The sequence below is a fragment of the Telmatherina bonti genome (assembly GCF_933228915.1).
Source record: "Telmatherina bonti genome assembly, chromosome: 13".
NCBI classification, from domain to species: Eukaryota; Metazoa; Chordata; class Actinopteri; order Atheriniformes; family Telmatherinidae; genus Telmatherina; species Telmatherina bonti.
Window position 1 is genome coordinate 25,348,008 of NC_136611.1, and position 20,130 is coordinate 25,368,137.

The following is a 20,130-nucleotide window of genomic DNA, read 5'->3' on the forward strand; positions in this document are numbered from 1 at the left end:
TTATGAGTTCTTCTGAGAGAGTTTTATGGTTACTGCTTTGATCTCCGTGTACTCCTGAAGAGCGTATTCCCCTCTGAAATGAAAGACCCCTGATTATTTAGGGAAAGAGTATTCCCTTAAGTTGTAATAAAAGCTACCACCAGCATTTTGACATTTATTCATAATTTTTATACTGTAATGTTTAATTTACAATTTTAAAAATACCAAAGTAATGACTTGATCAGTGGTGTGTTTAATGGCTTGGAGGTTATAAATAACATTAGATTACTCACAACTCCCTCCCATTCCCAGACATCTTGAAGCCACCAAATGGACACTGGGCACTCATAGCATTGTAGCAGTTCACCCTGGAAAAAGAAAAAAATTATACATTTAGGCTAATGTAGCTTATTTTATCAAAGGAATTCTCTATTGTATTAAAATGTGGAATATGCTTGATTCTAATATTAATAATCAGAGGCTTTGGTGCAGATCAGTCTCTCAAAAGATTTGATCCATACCAGACCATGCCAGCCTGAAGAGCCGAGGAGACTGTAAGAGCTTTGCTGATGTCGTTAGTGAACACTCCTGCTGCCAGGCCATACTGCGTGGCGTTCGCTCGCTGGATGACTTCGTGAATGCTACGGAAACTCATAATCTGCTGTACTGGACCAAATATCTGTGAAAGTATTGGAAGGAAATGTGGAACCAAACATGAAAATGATATTTGGGGAGTAAATGTAGAAATAGTACAAAACTTAGCACATAGTGGATCAGTCCACTCAAATATAGTGGAGAGCACCTCTTCTTTGGCAATGCGCATGTCGTCCGTGACATTTGAGAAGACAGTGGGTTGGATGAAAAGTCCATTTAGACTCGAAGGAGACCCGCCACACTCCAGGGTAGCTCCCTCTCTCTTCCCACTCTCTATCAGCTCCATTATCTTATCAAACTGCTTCTGGTTAATCTGTGGAGGCCAGCATACACAGCTTCATTAAGTCTTTCAGCTTGAACTGAAAAAGCGGTCATATAAATAAGACTGTCATACTTGTGGCCCCTGATCCACCCATGGTAAAAGTGGGTTTCCCAGGACTTTGGATCTGGCCTTCTCCACACAGCAACGGACAAACTCCTCATAGATTGGTTCCTCTACAAACACCCTGGATCCAGCCAGACAGCACTGGCCCTGGTTAAAGAATAGACCGCTATGGGCCTGCTCAACTGCATGCTCTACTGCAACACAGATGTCAACAAATCAAGTTGAATATGCTGCAGTTAGACTGTTAAAAGCTGTGAAACCCAATGTTTTATCTATAGCTTAATTTCCTGATGGTTATTTTTTCTATAAGATTACAAATATGCCTCTTTTTTTGACATCTTGCCCAGTTTTTTTTTTTTTTTTTTGTTTACAATGTGTAAATGAATCTTTTTGAACATTATTAAACATTATTACCAAGTGTCTTATTCTCATCCAAATTATGTACAATCATAAAAATGGTTGGTGTTAAAAAATGGCTTGACATTTACAGAAACAGAAAAAGAAGATACTCACAATCACAGTCTGCAAAGACAATGTTCGGGTTTTTCCCACCAAGTTCAAGTGTAACTCTTTTCAGGTTACTTTCACCAGCAGCCTTTTGGATGAGTTTTCCAACCTAAGATAGTCCGGGGAACACTATTAGAGACTGCAGGCATTATAGCAAGCAGGAACAAACATCAAAACAATATGGGTGGTAACAATAGATACAAACAGCAGTAGATCCAGTAAAGGCCACTTTATCTATGTCCATGTGGTGGGAAATGGCACTGCCGGCTGTGTGACCATAACCTGGCACCACATTCACCACTCCAGGAGGAAACCCTGCCTGAACCCAGAGAGGGACACTACACATCATCAATATTTAAAATCTTACTCAAGTCTTTCTACTTTTACTGCTATACAGGTCTGGATTGTTTTCTGAATGTATATTGACTTAATCCACATGTTTATCATTAGGGGGGGAAACTGTAATATCCCAAGTACCTCCTTGATGAGTGCAGCCATGTGCAAAGCTGATAATGGGGTCTGTTCAGAAGGTTTAATGACTACCGTGTTCCCACAGCAGAGAGCAGGAGCAATCTTCCACGCAAACATCATTACTGGGAAGTTCCACTGTGGAGGAAAAATCATGGTTAAACGCTCTAAAGTCCACGTTCCAGGTCCAGATTTTCACTTATTTGGTTCCTTGAATATTTTTAATGTACATAAACTGATGGAAGGACACGACAGAGCCAAATCTAGTCATCAACAGCCTTAACTTCAAGAAACACAAGTTTCACAATTTTTGCATCAATTGGTTCTTGGAATCATCATTTTCTGACATCTACAAATGAAACATAATTAATTTTTAAGGCTTTACTCTCACTGCAGACCTGCCATTTGTTTGCACTTTTAGATGAAAATTTAAGTTTAATGTTTGGCCTCAAAAACAATTATATACGCAGATCATTATTCTATGATTAACATTTATAAAGTGAAACCATGCTCAGTTGAAAAACTCTGATAAAGTAGGTAAACATTTCCTGTGCTTTCCAGTCAGTGTCTGAAGTCTTTCGACAGAATCATTTTTTAACTCACAGGTATGATTTGCCCGCATACTCCAATGGGCTCATGTCGGGTATAAGTAAAATACTCTCCATCTGAAGAAAAAAGAAAGAGAGACAATTCAAAACACTCCAGAGTTTGTTATGTTCTCAGTTAGCAGATTATGGGGCATAAAAAGTTTTCTAAAGGAGCAGTTTTTAAGATAAAGGGACAAGTGGTGAAGTTGGATAATGTAAAAAATCTCATACTTTGAGATACAACCCATATTTGCATCTTGTAAAAGACTTTCCCTGCAAATAGTAGGCTTGCAAAACAATTTGTAAGTCTGTCCACATCAGAGCAGTCTCAGGTTTTCCCTTTAACAAAGTACAAAAAGAAGGAAGAAGGTGGGTTATGTGGTTGTGTGCGGCATTCATTTGCACATGTTTAGGCATTGGACCTGTGATTAAGGCCAACATATGAGGACTGTTTTCTCACTTCTGAATTCAGTTGATGAAACAAAACAACTGTAATACAACTTTTCTACCTTCTGGTTGGGTTTAGGGAACTATGCCACTTGCTGCTGCCTGAGTTGTGGCATGAAGTCTTTAATGAGGAAATAAGTCATAGATTTACAATCAAAAGGAGGGCAGTTCTAGCAACTACCCCTGTACTTCCATATATTTGGGAAATGTATGCACTAAAAAGTTTTTAAAAAAAGAAAAAAAGGTGGGATTGATCAAGAGCATGTGTTCAGAAAATCTGTTATTAGCTACTTCAAAAATATTGTGATCCAAAATGGTGGACTTAAGAAAAAACTACTTAATCATCTGTGCATACAACTAGCTTCGGTTAAAGTAACAAATACACCTTGATCATTAGTTGTTACATTATAACATTAAGAAAACTAGGTGTTAATTGATATTGAAATCCTAATAGCAAATAACCATAAATGTCACACATTGGAAGCAAAGACTCACTTACCTACAGGGATGGTTTTACCATGAATCTTATCAGCCCAGCCACCATAATATCTTAAGGTCTTGATTGTAGCCATCAGATCTACATAATATGCAGTGAGAAACACTTTGCCACAGTCCAGGGCCTCTAGTGTCTAGAAGAAACAAAACACAGTATAAAAGTACATGATGCCGTTTCTTCCTGGTAACACCAGTTGGGATTTTTTTGTGAAACGAGATTCAAAATGAGAATTTTTGTGCATATATTCGATGCATTTCTCACTGCAATTTGAAGCTGGTCTCTCTCTACTAAATCAGCAAGCCTGTTTAGTAGACACCCTCTTTCTGAAGCGTCCATGGATCTCCACGGTGACCCCATTTGAAAAGCGGTTCTAGCACACCTCACTGCTTTGTCCACATCTTCCTGTGAGGGAATTGAGTTTAAAAGCTGGCCATCATCTTCAATGCATCCCTTTTTTTTCCTTTATTCTTGCATGTGAAAATAAAAAAAAGCTAATAATCCTCTAATATACTCACTAAGTCTGCCTCCTCCACTTCACACAGCCTCTCTCCTGTGGTGGGGTTATACACAGGAATTTTTCTGCCACTGCAGGACTCATGCCAGTCGTTATTGATAAACAGCTGGGATACCAGAGGAAAATTGGTAAAATAACACACACAGAAGTGTACATTTTTCCCTTCCTATGGTATGTCCCCTGCTTGTTGTCTAAAAGCAGATCAAAGATGGATCTAAATACATGGTGAAGGGTATCAGCCATCCCAGTTGGGTAAAATGAATAACAAGCTCCCTATAATTATACTTGCTCTTATCATTTTAATTAGATGCATCAGTATGCTGTTCCAAGGAAGCAAATTATCCTAACTTATTAAGAAACAGTAAATTCTCATTTTCTTTTCTTTCATCTCATTAAATGAATTCTTTTTTAAATTAAAAGCAGACATGCCATGTTTCCAGTTTTGTTTTGGACACAAACCACAATGACATAATTTCCACAAAACTCTTACAGGTTGTGACATTAAAGTGGAACTGAACTGAAAAGATTATAATACTTTAAATCTGCGCAGTAGGGATGTTGTCTACACTGAAATGTGTGATACACATCAGGGTGAAAATAAAAGATCATATCAAGACTAAGAGAAACTTTTGCATTTTTTAAAAAAAAAGTTCCTTTTAAATACCATTGACCCCCAGGCAGCTAAAAAGACATTTATGATTCAGAAAGCCATTGTTTGGGGTTAACAAAACACTAAACAAAATTGGAGCTCAGCTGTGGAAGATTCTTAATGTTAAAATCTCACTTTTCTTTAATCTTGATTGCTTGGTGCAGCTTACCTTAGTGTAATTAATTGGTAGTTCTGGTACTGGGCTGGGAAGAACATTCCCCATTGCTCCACCTACGTGCATGTGGCTCTGCTTTGGACCCTGGTAATTACATCTGTTCCCAGACTGCAACCGATGACTGTCACTCAGCTGGGAGTTCAAGGTAGCATGTTTATTTTCTGAAAAACACATAGATTAACTTAACATGCAGACACATTTCCAGGCACGTTGCAGACAAGTGTGGACAGCTGAATTTTAAAAAGTGTATTATATTGTGAGGGCAGGTCTTTTTGTGTAACCCACATGACGTGCTGGAACTATTAACATGATAACTCCAGAGGATGATGTAAAGAGTGGCACCACAAAGCCGACCTGGCTCAGAGAAACAGATTGAGCTTCATTGTGATCGGAGAAGCAGACCAAGACTCGACAGTACCAGAAATGTGGTTTGTTACATTTGTGAAAAGTGAGGACCTTAATTGTGCATGGGCTCATTTTAAAGAAAAAACTTTCAAACTTTGCACCATGCAACATATAAACTACATTGAACTTCTCATATATTATACATAGGCCTACATTATATATGTATGTATATATATATATATATATATATATATATATATATATATATATATATACATATATATATATATATGTGTGTGTGTGTGTGTGTGTGTGTGTCTTAACAGTACCATTGGTACTTCACAGTATCAAGTACAATTGGTACTGTTAAAACACAATTTCTTTATAACCAGTAGAACAAGAATATTAAATACAATCAAATCGAATCAAATTACATTTTAGGCATTTTCTATACTATTATAACAACTTTTAGCTAAATCACTAATCAAATATATCAGCTTTAATTATGCAATTGTCTTCACACACACACACACACACACACACACACACACACACACACACACACACACACACACACACACACATACAACAGCATACACACAAAAACATACAACAAACCAACAACCCTAGCATTGGGCTATAAATGAAGTTTGAAAAGCTCCGTTACCTGCGGGTGATGAGTTACCATCGTTTTGGTGGATTTCCTCTCCGGTTGCAGGCATGATGCAGTTTCTCTTTTACTCCCGTCTACAGCCAGCAGACCGGAGGTCCCCCGAGACTCTGTGTTACTTCTGACACAACAGAACAAGGCAGATTGCTGCTGATTCAAGGAGGAAAAAAGCAGGGGAAAAAGCACTCTGGCATCAAGGGAACAATGGAGGAACCAATCACAGTGCTCCGCTAGAAAGGCAGGCGCGTGCAATTCATAGTAGGCTAAATATGACGTGCGGAGACAGAGATAGTAAATGAAGTTCGTGTCAAATAGAGAGCGGCTTAAAAACTTTTTGGATTTATTTATATTTAATAAATAGTCAAAAAGTGGTTTTAAAAAATACATTTTTGGAGTTTTCCCGAGGAGCAAACGTTTTGATTTGACTGTTTGAACACAGGCAATAAAATAAAATAAAAGTCCCTTGTTCAGAAAAAGCTAAAGTTTATTCCCACTCCACTCCGCTCCATTGCCACCTTAAAGGGTGACATGTTGTTGTCTGTAAGATGTATTTTGAATGGATCTGATATACTTTTTTCACCAAAGAAAAAAGAAAATAAAACTTGAAATGGACTTGTAACTTATTTTTATTAGTTTATATCATTACTTATTTATTCCACTATACTGCTGTATAGTGTATAATTGTGATTTATTAGGGTCTGAGCTATAATTTGTATGGCTCGGACCCTAATGTTTTCCAAATGTATATTCTTCTAAGCACATTTACCTCAAATTTGACCCCCTAAACACCCATGAAATGTTGTGATATTTTGGGCTTGGACCCAATGGATGCCGCTTGAGTCTTTAATTTGTAATTATTTTTAAAGTTTGTAAAGCAGAGCTGCCAAAGTATTTTCTAAACCACAGCATGGGGAATGAGTGCTATTTTTTGGTCCATGAACCAGTTCAGGACAGATTCCTGCCCAGACTCATTGACAAGGCAGCAGACATAATTGGGAAGATGTTTGCTGTGATAAGGGGCCTCCTGCTGCTTCTCTGTCTCCAAGAAACAATGTGATCTCATAACTTTGTCTGGTGCACCCATTTTGATCTAAAAATTACACACTTGCTAATGGGAATTATAGCCCAACAATACAGTTGGGACAACAATACAGTCTTTGTTTTTACATGTTAAGTAATAAAAAGATCAGAGGAGTTGTGATACAAAACATTGTTCAAACCATCTTCCTATAATGCAGCTGTTTGTCAAGGTTTAGGAATACATTGTGTTTACTGTGGTGATCATTAAGAAATCGTTTAAAATCTGTATTCTTGTACAGAATACAACATTTTATGCCTGAATATTCTAATTATGTTTCACAGTTATTACACACACTTTCGTCACTCAGTCCAGTTTAACCAAATTTTAAGCATGTGCACAGCATGCTTACAGTGTATGTTAGCCTTGGTCTGGCTTTAATGTTTAAACAAATGCAAAACACATTGTACTCTAGACATTTTTACCATCCAGTCTGGCTCCACAGAATCAGTATGTGCCCGCCAGAGTTAATGATGAGACTGGACCGCCTCGATCTGGAAAGGATGTGGACCACCAGGTCAAAGGAGCTGTCGCTTGGCCTGACAGCACAGGGTGTTCCACAGCTGAGCTTGAACTAAATTGACAATTCCATGGAGAGCAGGAAAGAAAGAATGAATGCGATGAAAGATGGAGAGAGGGAATATGAATGAAAAGAATGGAAACCGAAGGCTGAAGGCACAAGTGGGAAGATGAGAAAAAAGTTACATGAAAAAGGAAGGAGAGAATGTAAATGTAGGTTTTCACAGTAAATGAGAAGACATGGAAGATATGGCACAAAACTGAGAAGTGCTTGCAAAAAAAAAAAAAAAACAACATTTTGTGATGATATCAAATGAGTTTTCCACTTATTAAACTATTAAATAATTGACTTGGTATGTTTTTTCCAACTGTACAAATTACAGTCCATGCACTGTTAATGTAACAAAAAAAGAAAAAAGACGGGATGATTATTGTAGATAACATTTAACAAACAAAGCATTGATTTAGATGATCAATGAAACTGACCAACGGCCGTGTCCTGAGAAGACAAGCCCTGACAAAATAAATACAGATTTCTGATCTCAACATAAACTGATGGGCAGCGCCCCCCTGTGACACATCACAGAAATTACATTTCACGTTGGCTACAGACTGAGATGTAAACTCGCAGAAATGTTTAATTTTGGCAGCTCAGCTATAACAGTATATATGTTTTTAATCTACTTTTACAGTCCTGTAAAAAGAAAAAGAGAAAAAGTAGTTAAAGTGTCTAACTCTCCCAAGCTGCTAACTATAGCCTATTTATGGGTGATTTAAAACAGACTGTTTAACCTTTATGTTTATGGGTTATTGGCTTCGTAATAAAGAGACAATCTCTCCCCCATCATTGTGTTCTTAAACTCAGTCACATGGGCTAAAACCTTTCAAATACAGCCAAGCTGTTCCGTGAGGTGGGTTATCAAACGAGAGGTCGTCACATGGTTCTGGTCTACAGTTCAATCGGTCGCTACAGTCACTGGTTTTGGACTGGTTCATCTTTAACCATGGGCCAACTTTCTCACCGTGTGCGTCTCTGTGGGTGAGTGGCAGCAGCTCCCTCTGTAGGGGGCCCCAGCTGCTGCTTAGAGGGACGTCCAGACCTGTGCAAACAAAAAAGTTTACAAGCTCAACACCCTCATATTCTGCCTTCTGGGGATCCAATTTAGTCGTCCGGCTGCTTAGTTTTTACACCAAATTTACACCGCAGGTGAGGACAATTGTTTTTTTTTTTCTTTTGGTTTTTATTCTGTTGGGTATTTTTCCCCTTTTCTTTTTAAAATTTACCTCCTTATATGCTTCGGTTTGTCTGTTTATGAAGACAATGCAAAACTACACAGCGCATTTCTGAAATATAGGTAAGAAGGAAGGCGGAACCTGGACAAAAAAAAAAAAAAAAAAAAAAAAAAAAAAAAAAAATTGCTTTTATGTTTTCTTTCTTTTTGTTTCACTTTGTTTCGTCCCAGTTTTTTTTTTTTTTTTTTTTTTTTATTTTTTTTACCTTGTTTTAAGAAATTTTTATTGTTCAATTTTTATTTGTCTCTCTCTCTCTCTGTCTCTTCTCACGTTCTCAGCATCTTTTCCTGCAGCATGGGACTGATCTTGTCGGGGACTCTTCCCATAAAGGAGAACCTGTGTGCTTCTCCGTCCTGTGTCACTGTCACGCTGTGTGTTTTCATCCTTGTGCTGACGGCCATGAGCCTGCAAAAGAGCCATAGAAACTTCTTCTGCTTCCAGCACGACTCTCTGCTGGACCGTGCAAAATTCCCCTCTCCTCCAGGTCCCACACCTTGGCCTCTTGTTGGCAACTTGTTCCAGTTGGGAGAACAGTTGCATATTTCTCTGACCAGCTTGAGGCTACTGTATGGGGACGTTTTCAAGGTATCAAAGGTTTGATTGTGTTAAAGTTTCAGATAGAAAAAAAATACTTGCTTACTTATACTTATCTCTTTTCTGCAGTTGCATCTGGGCTCTTTAACAGTTGTCATTCTCAGTGGGTATACCACCATCAGACACGCACTGGTTCGTCAGGGAGAAGCTTTTGCCGGGCGACCTGAGCTTTTCACCTTTTCTGCCATAGCCGATGGGACCAGTATGACCTTCAGTGAAAAGTATGGGCCTGCATGGCTTCTCCATAAAAGGCTGTGTAAAAATGCCCTCAGGTCTTTTGCCCAGGCTGAACCCAGGGGATCCAAGGCCACCTGTCTCCTGGAGGAGCATGTTTGTGCTGAGGCTTCTGAGATGGTGGAAGTGATTCAGGAAGCTGCTAAGGCACATAATAACCATGCTGGTATAGACCCAGTGATGCCCCTGGTAACCTCAGTAGCAAATGTTGTATGTGCCCTTTGTTTCGGGAAACGATATGACCACAGTGACAAAGAGTTTCTCACTATTGTCAACATCAACAGCGAGATCCTGAAAATATTTGCAGCTGGGAATTTGGCTGATTTCTTTCCTGTGTTTCGCTATTTTCCGAGCCCTTCCCTGAGAGAGATGGTCCAGTACATTCGTAGAATGAATGGATTTATGGAGAAAAGGATTGAAGAACACATCAATACCTTTGATAAGGTAAAGTTACCAACAAACACACTTTAAGACTTAAATGTAATTTAAATGGAGAGAAAAGCAGTGCAAGTGCTGAATGCTGCCCGACTGTTTGTTAAGCCATATATATGAACTATTTGTACTAGCACAGAATATTGAAAGCTACATCTTAATTTAGACTCATGTTCTAATGATTAGAAGGTGCAAAAGTAAAGGAAAATCAAAAGTAATATTCATAATTAAATTAGAAGATTATAAAATTGACTGAACAGTTAATTTACTTCACTGAATAATCTGTAGTGTGACTGATACCGCTACCTCATTACATCTGTTAAAAGACAAAAAAAATAATACTTTCTGAACAAGATTGTTGTGGATAGCGTGTCTGTAAGGGTTGTTTTTGTTAGATATGTTCCACTCATTTCCTTCCTGCTATTTAATCTGGCATTGCACTCAGTTGTAGCTGTGATTGTGACTGAAGCCCCCCCCCCCCCCAAAAAAATGACAAAGTGCCCTGGGATGGACCTTTGTTCTTGTGCAGATTGGCTAAAATGCTCGCACGCAGTCTAATTAGGAATTAGCAACCCAGTGGAAGACACGCGTCATAGAATAATGATTACTGTGTCTTCTCTAATTAATGGTTTTAAATTTCAAACCTAATTTTCCCCATAATAATAATTCCCCCCCATAATCAATCTGGCTTGAATTTCAAGCAACAATAATGATAAAAAAAACAACAAAAAAAAAACAGCTACTAATGTTAAACTTACTTTCTTATTGTATGTGTGTAATTGCAGAATTGTATCCGAGACATTACAGATGCTCTGATCGCACTTTGTGAAAACAGAGAAGAAAATAATGAAACATCTCTGCTCTCCAACTCTCAGATCATTCACACTGTCATTGACATCTTTGGTGCAGGTTAGATTTGACAAATATGATATTATCCTACTTCTGCTAATGACATAAGTAGATAATACTGCAGAATTAGATGTCTTCTATTCACTGTATTTATTTTGTTTCTGCTCTTTAAAAGGGTTTGACACCATCATTGCTGGTTTACAGTGGAGCTTGTTGTATCTCATAAAGTTTCCTGACATCCAGGACAGAATACATCAAGAAATAGGTAATGTTTTATATTTTAATAAGACAAATATCTCTAATTTACTAATTACAATGCACTGTGTTCATATTTTCATATGTATACCAAATGAAAAAGGAGCAACACATCTCAAGTATGAGGGACAGGACCATTCTTTCCCCCATGCAGTGTCACCTCCTGCTTTAACAACTTGTCTCCGAACATTTGGAAACTAAAGAGCCCAGCTTCTGGATTTTAGGAGAGGAATATTGTCTTGTTTTTATCTAATATTTTCTAGCTGTCAACAGCTATTTTTCTTCTGTATTATATATATATTATTTCAGAATACTGAAAATGCTTTTACTTAATAATTCAGACCCCTTTAATTTTTTCACTCTTATTTTGCAGCCATTTGCAAAAATCAGCGTACACACAGCACCCTAATTTGACAAAAAATGCATAATTGTCTGCATTCTTTGCAAATTGAAGAACAAAAACTGAAATATCACTTGGCCATAAGTATTCACTGTCTTTGCTTAGATCCAAGTCTTTCTGGGAATGGTGCATGAATGGAAATGAATGTCTTACACTTGGATTTAGGGATCCTCTGCCATTCCTACTTGCAGATCCTCTGCAGTTCTGTCTGGTTGGATGGTGAATGCTGATGACTGAACATTTTCAGGTCTCTCTAGAGGTTCTCTATTGCAGGGGTGTCAAACTCCAGTCCTCGAGGGCCTATCCCGCAGTTTTTGTTGTTTCCCTCTACCAACACAGCTGATTCAAATCAAATGGATCCAGCAGATTCTTGGCAACCTATTTATGAATTTCAGTCAAGCGTGTTGGAGCATGGAGGAGACAAAAACCTGCAGAATACCAACCCTCGAGGACTGGAATGTGACACCTGTGGGTCTAAGTCAGCTCTTTGGCTGGACCATTCAAGAACAGTCCCAGAGTTGTTCTCCAGCCATCCTCTGTAAGTTTAGCTGTGTGCTTAGGGTCATTGTCTTGTTGGTAAGTTAAGCAGCGGTCAACAGGATATCCAGGCTATCTCTGTACCAGGCTGCATTCATTTTTCTTTCAATTGCAACCTGTTGTGCTGTCCCTGGAGTGGAAAAAACACCCCACATTATGATTCTGCCACCACCATGCTTCCCAGTTGGGACTGTAGTAGACAAATGATAAGAGGTGCCAGATTTTCTCCACACATACCACTTAAAATTTAAATATTGGTCTCATCAGATCAGGAAATCTTATTTCTCACAGTGTGTGAGTGCTTCATGTGTCTTCCACTAAAGAAAGGCTTTTGTCGGACCACTGTGCCATAAAGCGCTGATTGGTGAAGGGCTGCTGTAATGGTTGATTTTCTAGACCTTTCTACTGTCTCCTCATGGTGTCTCTGGAGCTCAGCCACAGTCATCTTTTGGTTACCTCTCTCACCAAAGTTCTTCTCCTCTAATAACTCAGTTAGGTTAGATGGCAAGCACTATAAAAGGCTCTGGTTGCCTGAAACTTTTTTTATTTAAGAATTATAGAGGCCACTGTGTTCTAAAGAACCACAAGTGCTGAAGAAGTACTTTTGTAACTTTGACCTGACCCGAGCCTTTCCACACTCCTGTCCCTCAGCTCTTTGGGCAGTTTCTTTAAGTCCATGATGTTCATTTGCTTTGATTTGGACTGTGAGCTGTGAGGTCTTATAAAGACAGATGTTTATCTTTTCTGATTAAGTCCAATCTCTTTAAAGTGGTTCTATTATACACATTTCAGTCTAATTTATTTTTATATGCAAGTCCAGAAGGGCAAGAAATAATCAACCATTTTTCACAAACCCCTTCATTCATTTTGTATTGATCCTCTCAGATCAGCCTCGTCCAGAAACAAGCGAACAGAGAAATCTCCGCCCTATGTCCTGCCTGCGGGTCGCATCTGATTGGTTAACTGCTAGGAGTAGTTTTACTGATCAGTGAAAGTGGGTGTGGCTTTCTTCTAGTGAACGTGCACAGCCTAGAGAAGATGACTAATCATTGATTCCCTCCCCCTGGACGTCACTAAAATTTCAAAATAGAACAAACTCTCTAAAACCAATAGTTTTGGTCGCCATGGAATTGAACATAGAGTGCTGGAAAACTCAAAAGATGGGTTTAGGTGATAAAAAATGGCGCCGCTTATATGTCTGATGAGTATTCAACACAATAACACTGTAGAAAGCTCAGAAAACTAGAAATAGCACAATAGAGCCCCTTTAAACACAACTAGACTTCACTAAGATGCAGAACCAGCTCAAGGATGAGAATAAATTAACAACATCTGAGTCACGAATGTCACAGCAAAGGATGTAAATACTTACTACCATGCAATATTTCACTTGGTTTTTTAAAAATGAATAAATGAATTAATACATTTGCAAAAATGTCTACAACTTGGGGGTTTTCTGTAAAAATTGGGGGCTCTGAACAAAAATAAACTTTCAAAAAAACTTTAACTATTTTAACAAATGGCTGACAATGAACAAAGACTGAATAATTTTAATGGACTGCACGACCTCAAAATACTTTTTCTCAGTTGGAATAAAATGGAATATAATGTTATTTTCATATTAATATAAACATTTCAGCACTGAAAGTGGCTCTTTAGATGTGCAAGCTGCAACTTCCATAGGCACAAATACAACCCATTACCATCAGAGATGCAGTTTTTTTAAGAGAGTAACATATTGTATGATTTACTGCAGAGCACAGAAGTGTTTTACACTTTGCCCCAATCCATTGTAAATTAACCTTTGTCCAGGGAAAATCACTTGTTGTCGCTTGTGTTGATATATGGCTTCTTCTTTGGCCCTTTGAGTGTTCCTGCAAGATTGCTGGACTGTCAGGAGGTTAACCTACATTTGTGGATGGCGCAATGAACTGTGTTCACAAATAGTGATATAACTTATGTTCCTGAACCTATGAGCCTTTTTTAGGATTTAAATTACAGAATGAAAACTTTTCTTTTTTTATTTTTAGTGAAGTACCACATGAGTGCTTAGAGATCACGGACACCCAATATTATTTTCAGATGTTCACAATGCTGACTAAAATCCCCCAGCTTCTGTGAAACTTTGGATGAAACTATGTAGAATAGCTGAGGATTCTAATTTTACTTGTAGATTTTTTTTCTAAATTGGTTTCACAATTAGTAAACACAGATTGCTAAACCTCTTCCCAGTCTTTATTTTTAAGAGACTCTGTCTCTCTAAAGTGCTCTATTTATACTCAATCAGCTACTGTCCTGCTGCAGATAAACCTAATTATTCAAAATATTGGGGCAATATTATATATTATATAGTATTTAGGGCATGTCTTCCTTGGTAGAGCAAATGTGTCTGGCATAATATGGCACACAGACCACTGTTCTGTATGTTGAGATGCTGGACAGGACAGGGTAAAAAAAAAAGTCTTATTCTCAACATTTGAAATACTTTCTATTTTCTTTTGAAAATAAAATATTGCTTTTTAAGATTTGCAGAACATTGCTTTCTGTTTTTGTACAGCTGTGTGTGTGCATGGGTTGCCAGGTGTATGTGATGTCTTTGGTTTGAAATATTTCAGTCAGAATCAATTGGATCAAAGTCCGACAGAGCCCAGCCCGACTGCCCTTCTCGGACACACAGAGTTCGACAGTCACCACAGAAACTCACAAAAGATGAGTCCAATTTGCTGACATCGGAGGTTTTTTTTTTTTTTTTTTTGTAGCAGGCTGATTGAACTGGTGCTGTCCTAAAGCACGTTGCATTCTCACAGTGACAGGGGGAGAGGGGGAAATACTGAGAGGTGACAGGACGAATCAGAACGGGAGAGTTCCAGAGAGACACAAAGGCAGTAACACGCAAGGCACTGAACGCATAATTTAACATTCTTTACTTACCCACCACTTAAAAGAAAAACACAATTAATACAATTAGCTGAGAGGCTGTCTTGCTGGGCATTGTGTAGGTTTCTGGACTAGAAACCTACACAATGGAACAGCATGGGCTGAAAAAGCTACGAGATGGCCATTTTATACATCTACATTTTATTTGTCATCCCAACTCTTTTGGGAACAATTGATTCAAATTTAGAGGCACAAGTTTAACACACACTATTTGTATTTAAGTTGAGAATGAAAAAAAAATGTTTGAATTTATGTGTGTTCATGTTTTTTATGTATTTAAGATGAACACATAGGTTTGGCAAGACTGCCCAGATTTTCAGATAAGTCCAACATGCCTTATACTGAAGCATTCATAAATGAAGTGCTCCGTCATGCTTCTTATGTTCCTTTCACCATACCTCACTGGTAAGAAGGAAGTTTTGTTTGCAGTACATTAATATTTATAATGCATATGATGGTGTCAGACCTTTCTGCTTAATTTCCTCTCCCCAGCACCACAAGAAACACCACTTTGAATGGATATTTCATTCCCAAAGATACTTGTGTCTTCATTAACCAATATCAGGTCAATCATGATATGTGAGTAAAAGCAATGATGACAAACTTTCTTCTTTTCATAAAAAATATGTTCTACTGCTACCCTGATTTTTGTTTTTCTCTATGAACCAGTGATCTTTGGGGTGATCCAGACAAGTTTTGCCCTAGCCGCTTCTTGGGTCCATCTGGACAACTTAACAAGGAGCAAACAGAGAAAGTTCTCATCTTTGGAATGGGGAAGAGGCGCTGTCTTGGTGATGGATTTGCACGTCTAGAGATGTTTGTCTTTCTCACCACTCTTCTCCATGGGCTGAGGATTGAAAATGTTCCTGGTCAGGAGCTGGATCTGAGCACAGACTTTGGTCTTACTATGAAACCACGTCCTTACAGGATTGCAATCTCAGCAAGATTTTAGACCGTAGGAAACCCAACACCCACATAGATGACAGATCCCTCATAAGTATTCAAAGACCGTTGTTTGTCTGTTTTGACAACGATGGTCAAAACCAGAAACGAACAATTACAGAGGAGTTTATGTAAAAGTGATGAAGGGCAAAGATGTTGTATTAAATGCAGTATTGGCCGAGATGGTCTGCAAAATTCAAAGTGCTGCTATGCATTTGCAGACCAGTCCCCTCCTGTTAAACATGAATGTAGCTTGAAACTCAGTAAAAACCTTTATCTGAATATTACATTTCTAGTGTACGACCGAGGGAGGGAGATGGAAGATGTTTTCCAGTAAAATTAGATATATTCACTCTAGCTTTTCCTCTTCTTCCAGTGTCATGTCTTTTCTTTTCAAATTAATCTAATCTGTTAGATTCCTTTAATTTAGTCACTATTCTCTTATTGTTTAGCCACACAATGTGCTGTATTGTGTAGAAAAAAATAGAGTAGTCCATCTTTTTATTTTAGCAGAATACTAAATGCTGATGTTTGGAACATCACTATGCAAAATATTTGAGCATTTTATTTTCTAATGTTCAAATTTTATAAACATTTAACACTCCATTACGTTTCTAAATGCATGCAGTAAGCTAAACCTAATGAATAAACATATATGCTCATTCAGTCTCCTGTTTGGGAAAAATTTTTAAGGTAACTTTGTGCTATTTATTTTTGCAGATATACAGTAAACCTGTCCATTGATGTTGAAAGCCTTTCAGGCATCATACACAGTAATGATGCTGTATTAAAGGAGTGTTGTCCCTCACTTTGCTCTAGTTCACTGACCCTCAGTATGATATAAACCATGGTTGTCACGAAGAATAACAAATCATGGTCAGCATGTGCTGAGTGGCCTCTGATCTAAAGCAGCCAATAAAACATGGCATGCAAAGTTGGGAATCGTGGCTTGAGTGTAGCTTAACAAACAATACCACTCACTGTGGTATAGATTAGAGAAATGTGATAATTAAGACTGGGCCCAGTTGCAGGGAAAAGATCCCTAATCACCCGAGAAGACTGTGATTGTTGTAGACTGAGCCAAAAACAAACAAATCAGTACAACCTCTCACAGTGACTTAATCAATTAATCAATGCCTTTTACACATAGATGGACCAGCACCATTTAAACATATAGGATGAAATAAAACTCAAAAGTCTTGTTATAGTTAATTAATGAAACTCTTTCAGTACTATTTTAATAGACAAGCAAGCAGCTAAATTACATTATAAAGGCATAAATTCCTAAATGTTGAATAAAACCCATCCAGAATTAGACATTTGTTTTGGACATTTAATTTCCCAGGAATAACTGAACCCCACAGCAGAGAGTGCAAATTCACTGACTGACTGACTTATTCAGTGCGCTAAAAGCAACAGTTTCAGACTACAAAGTGATGTCACCCCTCCGACAAAGGGATGAAGTAGCAAAATATTTTCTATGCTGTTATGTGGTAGTTCAAAACATACAATACTGCACTGTGTATTATAGTGCAGTTCAAACATCACTGTCGTCCACTGTTTGTCCAGATTTAAGCTTCATGATCACCTGTCAGAAATAAAAAAAGAAAAAGATTTGTGTTAGCAGGACTATTTGTGCCTTTTAAAGCAGATCAAATTATTATTTAAGTACAGATTAATATTTTGTCAAACTCCAATGAATTGCTGCGGCGTGCACCTCTCTCAGCTGTGCAATCTCTTTGCTTTCCACATTTTTCTGAGCGTTGTTGGTTATGGCCTTCACTCGTGTTGCATAACTGCAGGGTTCAGTAAGTTCATCAGCTCGTTACCCTCACAATGAAAGAAAAGCTGAATGTTTCTGTCACTGTTTCTTACATGAGAGATGTCAGAGTCTCATCAATATTGCACTCGGAAGGAGAGATGTTAACAATCATCAGGGTTTTGGCGTTTCCACCCAAGGAGTCCTGCATCACCTAAGAGAGACAAGGAGGATAACACAGAGTCCATGTTGACAGACTCTTAAGTAGGGAGGGAGGGGAATTTTTGGGTGTAATCCTGTGTATCTTCTGTGGCATCAGGACTATGTGGCTACATACAAATGTGCCCACATTAAAGCTATAAAGCTAAAGTCACCATGTAAGAACATTGTGTCCAGTGGGGGATACTTTTCACTGGTCTTTTGTCGTTTTTCTTCTTTCTTTTTTTTTCTTTTTTTAAATTTTTTTTAACAAAATTTATACTGTCTACTTAAAAGAGCTTCTTCTTTGGCTAAATATCATAGAAAGTATAGGTCTAAATTGGTGAAACAGTAATAATAATGATAATAAAATATTCATATACACATATATATATATATATATATATATATATATATATATATATATATATATATATATATATATATATATATATATATATATATATATATATATATATATATATATATATATATATATATATATATATATATGTGAATGAATATTTTATTATCATTATTATTACTGTTTCACCAATTTTGGCATGTCAGGCTTTACATGAATCACAATCAAGATTAAAATGGGATTTTTTTTTTCATTCTGTGGTTCACGTCTGAATTTAGCCTAGATTTCTGCATACATGCATTCTGCATAGCCACTGATCTAAAATTCCTGAACAGCTTCTTCTTCAAGCCAAACAAAGAAATCTGTCCAAAACAAGAATGCCATCTTCAGTTATTATTATTTAGGTTTTTGAAAGTGAGGAAGATGACCCCTCTGACAGGGCTATGTCGGGCCCTGTCAGAGGGGCTTCGACGGTCTATGTGGAAGGAGAGTCACGCACACTTATTTTGCAGTTTTGCACAAAGCTACTCCAGCTCTTAATTGCGACTGCCTCCTCTTCCCCTCCCATTCCTGTAGCTTGTTGTCTAAGAGACTGGACGAAATTAGTGTGGGGAGTGAAGCAAAATCCCAATTTAGAAATTTTATCTGGACGCATTTTTTAATTGTAAAAAAGAGGACATTTGATCACCCTAGTTTGCACACATTACATACATGAAAGGAATTGTTATTTGTGTAATTTTTATAGTTTGAGTTGAATTAAAGAAGATGATTTTGGATGACCAGTGTAAATACCTGTGTCAGCTTGCTATTTCTGTATGGCACATGGGGCAGCTCTGCGGACAAGGCTGAAATCACATCCCCCAAGGCACTCAGGGATTTGTTGATGGAGTTTGCCTCCTGCAGAAGACAGGAGAGGAGGGCATGATAAATTTGTGATGCTTTAATTTACTCTACTTACTTGATGGCTTTGTAAATACATTACATGTCAGCAAACCTTGAGTTGGTGGTCCTTGGCACCAGTCTTAGCTGCCCTCTCACTGCCTGCCAGATCCACAAGGCTTAGCTTGCCAGTGCTTACACTCCCATTAGTAAGATTCCTGCTCTCCACCATGATGCCAACAATAAGATGGGAGCGAGAACTCTCCACATTCATTTCTTGAGAAATATACAAACAACCAGGAATGATACTGATACCCAACCAGCTTAGCTTCATCTCCAATTTCACACACACAATCCCAATCAAAAGAAGTTGTTTCATCATTGAGTCATCCAATTTGATAAAATAATGTTTCTGTTCTTCCTGCTGTATATGGATGCTCTGCCAATCACCTCTTAGTCCAGTAATTATGTTCATAGATGTCTCACGCTAACTGCATCTAACAGGATTAATCCAAACCATTTAGCACGACCCTGTTTGAACTGGGTGACATTGCACGTTACAGACTCACTGGTGGCAGAGATGTGTCGGTTGGTACAGGCCTGCTGGAACAGAGCGTAAAGCTCCTGGGCACTGGAAGCCTCCTTTGTCTCTGCTCCTTGGGCAAACACAACCCCCTTTCTGTTCCTCTTGATCTCCACCCGCCTTGTCTGACCATTAGACTTAGTCTGGGAATGGACCTCACCAACTTGGCTCACTAAGAGGTCCTGCAGTCTGTCGTTGTACAGCTCCAGCATATAGGCTGAGGCCTGAAGTAAAAGCATGAAGAAACACACAAGGGAGGAAGGGACAAAGAAGGTGGAGAAAACAAGAGGAAAGCCATGTTTTATAGTTCTCATTATACACTGCATGGTCAAAAAAATATATATAGATATCACCACCTTTATTTAGCTGAGCAAATAAGTCCTTTTGGATAATTACTGCAT

At 38.1% G+C, this 20,130-nt stretch overlaps 2 protein-coding genes across 2 annotated transcripts; one reads left to right on the forward strand and one right to left on the reverse strand.

The window, feature by feature from the left end:
- Positions 1-4,137, reverse strand: LOC306764061 (aldehyde dehydrogenase 1A1-like; the record flags this gene model as incomplete). The annotated part of the gene is made up of 12 exons (XM_079251082.1): positions 4,039-4,137; positions 3,785-3,925; positions 3,527-3,656; positions 2,597-2,658; positions 2,003-2,131; positions 1,731-1,844; positions 1,532-1,634; positions 1,028-1,212; positions 782-946; positions 501-658; positions 273-347; positions 1-73 (listed from the first exon to the last, which is right to left on the reverse strand). Exons 2-12 carry the CDS (start codon positions 3,878-3,880, stop codon positions 1-3), a joined length of 1,290 nt encoding a protein of 429 aa, XP_079107208.1. The 5' UTR covers positions 3,881-3,925; positions 4,039-4,137.
- A 4,923-nt stretch (positions 4,138-9,060) lies between these two features.
- On the forward strand, positions 9,061-15,956 carry cyp1d1 (cytochrome P450, family 1, subfamily D, polypeptide 1; the record flags this gene model as incomplete). The annotated part of the gene is made up of 7 exons (XM_079251696.1): positions 9,061-9,351; positions 9,430-10,038; positions 10,812-10,935; positions 11,051-11,140; positions 15,286-15,409; positions 15,497-15,583; positions 15,674-15,956. 7 exons carry the CDS (start codon positions 9,061-9,063, stop codon positions 15,954-15,956), a joined length of 1,608 nt encoding a protein of 535 aa, XP_079107822.1.
- Positions 15,957-20,130: the final 4,174 nt, after the last annotated feature.